At 38.2% G+C, this 10,154-nt stretch overlaps 2 protein-coding genes across 7 annotated transcripts in view; one reads left to right on the plus strand and one right to left on the minus strand.

The window, feature by feature from the left end:
* Window positions 1-11: 11 nt before the first annotated feature.
* On the plus strand, window positions 12-4,756 carry LOC111443319 (protein NLP4-like). 2 transcript variants are annotated; one of them, XM_023081090.1, is made up of 5 exons: window positions 12-334; window positions 658-1,662; window positions 2,210-2,257; window positions 2,354-3,284; window positions 3,374-4,756. In XM_023081090.1, exons 2-5 carry the CDS (start codon window positions 790-792, stop codon window positions 4,273-4,275), a joined length of 2,754 nt encoding a protein of 917 aa, XP_022936858.1. In that variant the 5' UTR covers window positions 12-334; window positions 658-789; the 3' UTR covers window positions 4,276-4,756. The 2 variants fall into 2 exon arrangements, with proteins under 2 accessions (XP_022936858.1, XP_022936859.1); XM_023081091.1 differs by having other exon boundaries at window positions 2,357-3,284.
* A 1,020-nt stretch (window positions 4,757-5,776) lies between these two features.
* LOC111443358 (Niemann-Pick C1 protein-like) overlaps window positions 5,777-10,154 on the minus strand; it is a 15,859-nt gene continuing 11,481 nt past the window's right edge. For all 5 annotated transcript variants that reach the window (XM_023081142.1, XM_023081143.1, XM_023081146.1 and 2 more), the window contains 15 exons: window positions 9,965-10,041; window positions 9,621-9,690; window positions 9,296-9,445; window positions 8,917-8,982; window positions 8,655-8,799; window positions 8,474-8,538; window positions 8,303-8,368; window positions 7,994-8,087; window positions 7,587-7,623; window positions 7,434-7,491; window positions 7,199-7,309; window positions 6,909-6,976; window positions 6,708-6,774; window positions 6,564-6,632; window positions 5,777-6,167 (listed from right to left, as the gene is read on the minus strand). In XM_023081142.1, the coding sequence (XP_022936910.1) occupies window positions 6,081-6,167; window positions 6,564-6,632; window positions 6,708-6,774; window positions 6,909-6,976; window positions 7,199-7,309; window positions 7,434-7,491; window positions 7,587-7,623; window positions 7,994-8,087; window positions 8,303-8,368; window positions 8,474-8,538; window positions 8,655-8,799; window positions 8,917-8,982; window positions 9,296-9,445; window positions 9,621-9,690; window positions 9,965-10,041 (1,230 nt within the window). In that variant the 3' untranslated portion in view covers window positions 5,777-6,080. The remainder of the gene's footprint in view (window positions 6,168-6,563; window positions 6,633-6,707; window positions 6,775-6,908; window positions 6,977-7,198; window positions 7,310-7,433; window positions 7,492-7,586; window positions 7,624-7,993; window positions 8,088-8,302; window positions 8,369-8,473; window positions 8,539-8,654; window positions 8,800-8,916; window positions 8,983-9,295; window positions 9,446-9,620; window positions 9,691-9,964; window positions 10,042-10,154) is intronic.

The raw sequence follows: 10,154 nt of genomic DNA on the forward strand, positions 1-10,154 counted from the left end.
GGGGGGGGGGGGGCGAGAGGGCGTATGTGGGGTCGCGCTCGGACTTCGACGGAAGAATCTTCAGCACTAGAATCGTAGTGAATAAAGGCGCTTAGAAGGAAGGGGGCCGGAGCGAGGTGTTATTGGGGGAAGGAACTTGGTGGTGGTTTACGCTGAAAAAGGAACTTCGGCGCCAAAAGCCTTCCGAGGACATAATTCTTCACTTACTTCTGCACGCCTCTCTTTCATGTTCCTATTATTCAGACAGTTCTTCTTCTTCGTGGCCATTTCAGGAACAGTGCTCAAATATTGAGTACCCACCTGGGAATCTCTTGGAATCTTTCAAATTTGTGAGGTACGCTTTTATTCTTCTTCTTCTTCTTCTTCCTCTTCTTCTTCTTCTTCTTCTTCTTCTGTGTTTTGGGATTTTACAGACCAGATTGCTTGAATCACTGCTGTGTTGAGGTGTGTTTGTTTGGCTGTCTTTTCTTGTCTTTCTGTCTATTGGTGGGAGAATCAGTGATTCATGATTGTATTTTAATCCTTACTTTCTTTTGTGCTATAGTGCACGCTAAGCTTTTTTGGCTGCTGCTGGGTTTCTGTGTTAAAAGTCTCCTTCGGTGGCTTACTTGTTTGTCTATAGAATACACTGAATATGTTTCTTATGATATTCAACAGGTTGGTTCTTCCTAAACATGGATTGGAATTTCTTATTCTGGGTTTGTATCTGATATTGGATCGGTTTAGGGTATATCCAAATCGGTGCTTCCAAGTTCTAAACATATTGGGATTTGTGGGGAGTTTTGTTTTATGGAGGATTGCATGTTATCACCAGCGACAATGCTGGATGCTCCAGCTGAGGCAGCCATGGATTTGGACTACATGGATGGGCTGCTTTTGGAAGGTTGCTGGTTAGAGACCGCAGAAGGTACTGAGTTTCTTCATCCTAGCACCGCAAGTTTTGGTGCCAACCTAGACCCTTTGATTGCATGGCCTGCTACAGACATGAATGGTGACTTTCACATGAGCCAGATTACAAGAGCTAATCAAGAAGAACCGAGGAGAATCTTGACCGATGAGGCGTCTATGGGGCGGGGACGAGTTGATATGGAGCAAGAGGGATGCTCTGGTCAATCAGAAAACCATGGTTTTGAAGGCTCTGAATTGTGCAGAAGATTGTGGATAGGACCTGGAGATCATCTGGGCTCTGCATCTTCTGTGATGGAGAAGTTAATTAGAGCTGTTGGGTATATCAAAGATTTTGTTAGAGACAAAGATGTTCTTGTTCAAGTATGGGTGCCTATAAACAGAGGGGGAAGAAGTGTTCTCATCACAAATGATCTGCCATTCTCTCAGAATTCCAGCTGCACAAGACTCACCAAGTACCGCGATGTCTCTGTGAAATATGAATTCACTGCTGATGATGATTCTAAAAATGCTTTGGGATTGCCTGGTCGGGTGTTCTCAAGAAAGGTTCCAGAGTGGACTCCTGATGTTCGATTCTTTAGAAGCGACGAGTACCCGAGAGTCAATCATGCGCACGAGCACGATGTTCGTGGAACTGTAGCACTTCCCATCTTTGAACAAGGTAGCAAGAACTGTTTAGGAGTCATTGAAGTTGTTATGGTTACCCAGCAGATCAAATATGGTTCAGAACTTGAGAGTGTTTGCAAAGCTCTTGAGGTCAGTCTCCTTTATATTTTGTCTTTAAATTCTTTGTTACATTTACCTCAAGGTTTGAATTTGTACAAATCAACTCAAAATCTCATGAACTCACAAACATTCAGGAAGTGTTGTTCCTTTTATCAATGCTTCAATGTTTATATGGACCTTAGAAAATTGGCTTGAATGTGTTCCTTTGTTGTTTATGTTCATGTGAATTTGGGTTCCTGGATACTTGTAAGATCCCACATCAGTTGGGGAGGAGAACGAGACATTCTTTATAAGGGTGTGGAAACCTCTCCCTAGCAGACGCGTTTTAAAACCTTGAGAGGAAGCCCGAAAGGGAAAGTCCAAAGATGACAATATCTGCTAGCGGTGGGGTTTGACTGTTACAATATTGAATTCGAGTTAAGATAACGCCTGAAATAAGTTCGAATCACAGTGTCTTGAAGCCAAACGGCATTTGAACGATGAGTTAGACCATTTTGCAGTACTTGTGGAAGCTTGACATGCTTAGTTCGAGAATCCTTTATTGATCGGAATTTGCAACTTTTTGTTCTGACTGCAGGCAGTCAAGCTTCGGAGCTCCGATGTTATCGGCCACCCCGATAAAAAGGTAATCGAATTATTCAATTCTTTTCCTGCTGTTCATTTGAACATGAGTTTTTTTGTTTCCACTCAAAATGAAAAATGAAAAATGTGTCTCTTTCAGCAGGTATTTAACAGGTCCAATGAAGCTGTATTACTAGAGATTCAAAACACTTTGAAATCTGCTTGTGAAACGCATGGCTTGCCTTTGGCTCAAACTTGGGCATCATGTATCCAACAAAATAGAGAGGGCTGCAGGCACTCGGATGAGAACTACAGTTGTTGCGTTTCTACGGTAGACCGGGCTTGCTTTGTGGCCGATCCTCGAGTTCAGGAATTTCACGAGGCATGCTCCGAGCATCATTTGCTAAAAGGCGAAGGCATTGTTGGGATGGCATTCAAATCTAATGAGCCATGTTTCTCAAGTGATATTACATCCTTTTGCAACACAGAATATCCTCTCTCACACCATGCCAAGCTGTTCGGATTACACGCTGCAGTTGCCATACGCCTTCGTTGCATTTACATTAGTAAAACCGATTTCGTATTAGAGTTCTTCCTGCCTGTAGACTGTATAGATCCTGAAGAGCAGAGAGTGCTGCTCACTTCATTGTCCACGATTATACAACGATCTTGCAGGAGCCTGCGTCTCGTAAACGATAAGGAGTGTAGGGAGGAAAATATGCAACAATCTTGTCGAAGATCCAAGGTAGAACATCATCAGCTAGAAATGAGTCATCCAACAAATTCATTGTTAACATCATCTGTGCAAAACATCCAACAACAGAGTGGATTCGTCTCGTTATTCCAGGACGGCAAAACATCGGAGATCTTAAGTTCCTCCGGTTACCAGCATCATGAACTTAATTACAATTTGAATGGCGTCGTCGAGGACAGTGAAGAGTGTGCAACTGTAGGTAATAGTTGCTTTTCTGATACAGGCTTGGGAAGAACCGGTGAGAAAAGGCGAACCAAGGTCGACAAAACGATCACGTTACAAGTTCTTCGGCAATATTTCGCTGGTAGCTTAAAGGATGCTGCAAAGAGCATTGGAGGTACCTGTAGTGCCATATTCTGATATTATCTTACTGTTTTCTTTGTACTATCAAACTGTTCATCTTAACTCATTTTGTTACTGTTTCAGTTTGTCCGACCACATTGAAAAGGATATGTCGACAACATGGGATTAAACGTTGGCCTTCTCGAAAAATAAAAAAGGTTGGTCACTCATTGCAGAAACTCCAGCTCGTAATCGACTCTGTGGAAGGTGCATCAGGTGCTTTTCAAATTGGGTCCTTGTATTCTAATTTCCAGGATTTGGCATCTCCAAATCTATCAGGTTCAGGTTCAGGTCCAGTTTTAAGTGCAAAGATGGGAGATTGCATGAAAACATCGAGCAATCCGAACGAGGTCGGGATGAGCAACCTCCAAGGTGGTGGTGCATCGAAATCTCCATCGTCTTCGTGCAGCCAGAGCTCGAGTTCGAACCAATGCTTTTCTAGTAGGAGCCATAAAAATGTTGGGCATTGGAACAAAGGTGGAAGTGAAGATCAAATGGGAGGAGGAGAGAATCCTTGTGATGGAGAGCTGAAGAGGGTCAAAAGTGAGGTAGAGATACATGTATCAATTATGGAAGGATCAAACATCCCTCGAAGATCCCAAAGCTGCAAGTCTCTCTGCAAACACCCTGCCACTGAATGTCTGGTGCACACAGCAAAAGAAGGCGATGGGATGGCTGAGAGGGTGGAAGTTCAGAAAGTAAAGGTCAGCTATGGGGAGGAGAAAATCCGGTTTCGAGTGCATAACCAGTGGCGATACGAAGAGTTACTGAACGAAGTGGGAAAACGATTTAGTATCAGTGACATGACTAAATTTGATCTCAAGTATTTAGATGATGAATCTGAATGGGTGTTGTTAACAAGTGACACAGATCTGCAGGAGTGTTTTCATGTTTACAAATCGTGTCGAATCCAAACGATAAGACTTTTGGTTCAGGAGTCTCGTCGCCATAAGAGAAACTGTGTGGCGAGCGGAGGGTTCTCATGAACGTGCTGCAATGACCACCACATTTTACAATTGTAGAAAGGCATGAGAGCATTGTTGAATATGTTTTGTGGATTAGAAGACAAGAAAGTCAACTGTGTTTATGCCTCTGTTTAAGGAGCAAGCCAAAGCTTAAGGGTGGTGTCCTTTTGGGGTTACATGTTGGCAGTGGCAGTGGCAGTGGCAATGGCAATGGCAATGGCAATGGCAATGGCAACGGCAACGCAGCTACCTCGTATGTAAATTACCTCTCTTTTTCTCTCTGTCTTTCTGTGTGTACCAATTGGAAAGAAAGAAAGATTATTAGTTTTTTTCTTTGACTTTTGGGATTTGTATGTAAATTTGACTTACTGAGGGTGACATAATTGTGGCTGAGCTGGGGAAGACTTTTTTCAGGAGACAAATATTTTATGTGCTCTGACGTCAACATCTGTGTTGGCAATAAGATTTATCAATTATTATGCCTTAATGTTATTTTATTTTATTTCTTTAAAAAATGAAATGCAAATGGGATTCGATGGAATTTGGAGAACACAAAAGCAATCCACAGATGATAGGATGCAATGGGTGGCAGCTAAGCCTTCCATTTTATTCTTCTCTCCACATTCTCTCATATCCAATATTCTCTCTATTTTTATTTATTATTAACAATTCCAATTCCGTATTTCTTCTCTCTCTCTCTCTCTCTCTCTCTCTCTACTTCTACAGAAAAAAAGGAATACTTAATAATTATTATTTCAGTAAATTAAAAAAAAAAAAAAGCTAAAAATATTGTGAAGTGCTTTCCCATAAAAACATTGTTGCAAGTGTTGGTGTCTTTTCTAGGGAAATTTCAGGTGCTCCATTGATGTTTGTATCTGATTCTAATCACCAATATTTTATACAAAGAATATATAAATATTAATTTTCTACACAGAAGGGAACAAAATGGAAGTAAATAAAATAATTGATTGCAGCCATTTATTTTTATCAGAACTATTTATTTATTTCTTGTTTCCTCAAAATAAATTTATCTGATTTTGACTCCAATTTTTTAACAACTAATAATAATCATTCACGATGCGAATGGATCAAACAATAATTTTAAATAGTATGAAACTGACGCAAGCCAGAATGGTCTGTTCAATGTAGAAAACATGTTTAGTTCTTTAATCATTCGGTTCCATTCATATTTATGTTCCATTATGATAATAATTTAAGGAACACAACTGCCTTACATCAATTATTATAAAGAAAATCAATAATGATAATAATAATAATAATAATCATAAACTTTTCCTATTAGACCAAATCACAGAAGAAAAAGAAAAAAAAAAACATGATTTTCACTAGACAGGGAAAACTATTTTCGAAATAGTCACCAAACACCCTTCTCACCTCCCAAAGTGCATTATGGTAGCAAATTCATGAATGGTGATCCTCGTGAAGCCAAAATTGTAGTTGGGAGAGTTTTGCAATATCTACTGCCATGGATGAATCAAAATCTGACCACCAAAAGACCATCTTCCACTCCACAAACAATCCTGCACGGCTACTTTGGATTTGCAACAATATTCATTAACATCATCATAATCAATCGACGGTATCAGAATTGTCCGACACCGTCACAACTTAAATGTCGTTCGAACGCAAGGAAGCAATGCTTTATACAAATTACAAACGAAAATCACTAATGCTACCTTGTATGCCAATTTCACTTTACAAGTTAGAAGCTACTTTATATTTTCTCTTCCTTTCTTTACTTGCGTTGTTTAAGCATGCATGCCAATCAACCCTGTTCGCCTACAAAGCAAATTAAAACAAAGCTCTCATGACCGAGACGAAGTAGAGGGCCGATTGTCCTGTTGCTCGACGAACACACATCTTGAAGGTGGACCGAGCAAGCTCAACACTACCTGCAATCCATGATGGTTTCACAAATTCATGTCAAATTTGATTGGATAATTACACTGCAGAGTACTCAGAAGTTGGTATAACTACCTATGATAGTTCAACCAAGGTACAGTGAGACAAAAATATCATCGGTGATCAAAGAGGGAAAATGTCCAAAATGGGATGAACTTAATTACAAATAATATTTTTCATGCGCAAATGTGGTCATGTGGTATGAGAGAAAATGTCGATATCATCCATACAAGACTACAAGTGTATAGAGCAACATGCTATCGGGTACAAAAGAACACCTGTCCTTTTTTATGGGGCTGATTATTGTTTTTGCCCTTTTTATGAGCATCCCTATTGTGAAAAAGACAAACTCAGAACTTGTACAACAGAAGCATGTCTATACGTACCGGCAAGAATACGAGACCATGCAAAAATCCAAGAAGTACTAGTGCCAAGTACATTTTGAAATAATAAACCTGCAGGACATAGAGTCTTCATATTAATGGACCTGGAATCCGTGAAATTGAAGTTCGGAGGTGTGAAATTAATACCACAAAAACTTCAGTCCTGGAGAAGCAAAGTACAAGGACCCCGACTAGCTTCGTTAGTGTGATTCCACTGCAAACATCAATGTAAAATGAATGAAAATTGGCAAATAATTTGATAAAGAATGATAGTGTAACTATACAAGATTAATTTTCCAAGATTTCATTTCTAAGCAGAGCTCCAGTGTATGATACGGAAAAAAGTACCTAAGGACAGATGCTCCCATTGTACTGAGAGCCTCCTTCATGCGTTGGTCTTTATCTCCACTGCTAACCTGTCAAAAGTAACACACAGATGACTGCAATGATAGTAGTACAAAACTGATTACGATAGGAAGTTGAGAAATTTTTCCAAAACTATATGTTTTCCTTTGTGGCAACGGTATGATAATTATGGCTCTAAACAATATTATTAGGTTTAGCAAAGGATGTTAAGCGTTGACAGTTAAGAGTACATTAATGAAAAAGGAAATCATGTAGCAAAGATCGATACTGACCGAGAAAGCATGTGTCAAATGCACACAAAATTCAACAGCAATTCCCACAGACATGACAAGATTGACAACAGAGATTGCGTTCAATTGGATATTCAAAATTGCCATCACGCCCTGCAGAGTATTATCTTGTCAGCAAAGGGTGAGACTATTTTGTTATTAAAAGGATTAAGCTAACTTCACTACTACGACATTATCCTAAGCTTTCCAGAGATAATTAGGAATATAAAGAGAATACCATGAGATCCACAACAATCATTGCCAACACCAACAAGATGATAGCCGAGGTCCATAAGCTATAACAAAGAAATCAAGCACGAGGAAGCCTAGTTAGCACATTTGAAGGAGAAGAATATCTGTCTACTTCAATGCAAGAAACACCCTCACTAACCTGCATGTGATGATCAGACACACAATAAACACCGCACCTGAAAAACAGTAAAAAAAATAAAATCTAATCAATGCTTTAAGAACCACCATGACACTTTTCATACCTTTACTGGGGATGAGAATTGTTCTTACAAGGTATTCAAATGAAAACAAGAGAAAAAATAATAAGAAAAGAAGACCAACTTAATGAGGATCTTTGGACAGAGAGCACACTACAACAAAGAGGTCTTATCCTCGACATACATTAGGATATAATTTCTTCTAATCTTCTTTCCCATTAAAAAAAGTAGAAGCACAAAGCATTTGCTAGCATCACCGTGGTAGACAAACTTGTATTACACGAAATACACGGTAGTCTTCTACACTATTTATAAAACAATGCACATGCAAATGTCCTTAATTACTGACCAATAGCGATGGCAAGGTTGATCAGTGCTGTTCTCCATATATTGAGGTATTGCTCAAAAAACATGTAAAATACAGAATACGGAAAGACTTCTATCTGCAAATGACAAAGAGGGTCAGTTCAAGATCAAGATAATGCAACAGAAGCAAGTAGTTTGAATAAAGCATTAAAGCAAAAAAAGTCTTCAAAAGCAGTTTGCCACTCTCCTATTCAATCAAATGGTGAAACCAAGATACAGGTACGATCGTTGTTAGTTTAAAATAGTATGATATGAAAAAAAATCAAACAAAAATTATAATTGAAAATTTTACCTTCAAAGAATCAGAAACCCTTGAACTCAATTCTTGAGCAGCCCTCATCGAATTAATATAGTCAACCTGATAATTTTTTGTTGATTACAAAAGTAAAAAACAATCTTTATTTTAATTATATTCTTTAAATACAACTATCTAAATTCAAATTATTAACGGGCCAAACCACACCTGCTTATTCAGGGGAGTATGGTATGTTCTGAAAGAAGATGCTTGAATAACACCATTTTCATAGCCTGGTGAACAAAAAAGAAAAACAAGTGTTATTTAATTTAAGGCTGCAAGAAATCTTCCACTCTCATTTAACATATATTATCAAATAGTGCAAGAGAAGAAATCCAATCCAGCAAACCTTTCAGTTCAACACTACTAGTGTATGCCCCATGACCTCCTTTAGCACAATCAGCAGAAGGTAGAGCACTGAGGAACCATGGCAATTTCTCCTTAAATTGTGTAGTGGATGGCCTACCACCATGCAGATCCGAGTGAAGAAAGCACTGCATAACTCCTAAGCATTAATGTTCACAAATTCTAAGACGAAAATTAGGACTCATGACTCAGGATTGGCTCCTAATTTTGCAAAATACTGAAAAGCAACCAGGCAACAGTTTTACCGTTGTACAATCTTTGCATACTCCATTCAGACCACAAGAACCACCATTAGAAGCACAGCAAGGGGCCTGAAAAGGACTAAATTCAGTAAATTTAAGGAGATAACATGCACACAATATACAAAAAATTCTCAAATATTTCTAAAAATAATAAACCAATTGTTGTCACTGATATATCTTATAATTGGTAAAACATAATACACCAACATAGTTACGAGTAAAACAAACTTCAAAGGATATTGCATTAGAAGGAAGAGAAATGAAGATAAAATCAAATATAGAAATCCAAACCAACTGTAGAATGAACAATAGTCTGTCCATGATAATGGTATTACAGCTATGATGTTATTTCACAAGAAAAATTGCAAAGGAACCACATGACCTGATCATCAGGGGGGCAATAGCTCCCATTCGTGAACTTCCGACAACATCCAAATGCTTCTGGAGATATCCACACAAGATAATCATCAAGCCATGAAGCAGCTGGTTTAGCAATGTAACTTGACTCTGGTATTAGTGAAGCTTTTGCAATCTGCAGGAAAGAGGAAAAATAAATCCTTGCTTTGGGAAAAAAAAAAGTGGAATAAGCCATTATAAAACAGCAATAATGTTATTCTCCTACACATGTTGGAAAAGACTTGGAGCGCATCAAGAATATTGGAAAAGACATACATATTCCTGTGAAAAATATTGGAAGATAGATGTACCTCATTTAAAAGAGAGTTTGAGTCACATTGACTGATGGAGCATAATTGGTTTGTCTGTCTTGAGTCTGAGCTGAGCATTGTAACAGGATGTCAGGATACCAAAAAAAAAAAATTCATCCTTGCTATTCCCACTAATAATAGTATACAACAATAATAGTTGGCACCGACCAACTCCAAATGTTATAAACTAACTACAAGAGAGTGCAGAACCTACACTAAAAAAACATCGAGAGACATAAATCCATCAAACATGGATGTGTACGAGAATAATACTTGGTCCCGATCAATTCTAAATGCTATAAACTAAACACAAGATAGAGTGCGTAATTCTTGTACAGTTTTACCTATAATTGTAGTTCTTTACAACGAAGTATACTGGTGCACCTATTCTGAGATGTTCAGAAATGTTATTGAAGTACCCCTGTAGAAGAAGTAGAAAACAGCTTTAACATGCAAGGCAAAAAAAAAAAAAAAAAAAAAAAAAAAAAAAAAAAAAAAAAAAAAAAAAAAAAAAAAAAAAAAAAAAAAAAAAAA

Source organism: Cucurbita moschata, unplaced genomic scaffold, assembly GCF_002738365.1.
Source record: "Cucurbita moschata cultivar Rifu unplaced genomic scaffold, Cmos_1.0 Cmo_Scf00005, whole genome shotgun sequence".
NCBI classification, from domain to species: domain Eukaryota; kingdom Viridiplantae; phylum Streptophyta; class Magnoliopsida; order Cucurbitales; family Cucurbitaceae; genus Cucurbita; species Cucurbita moschata.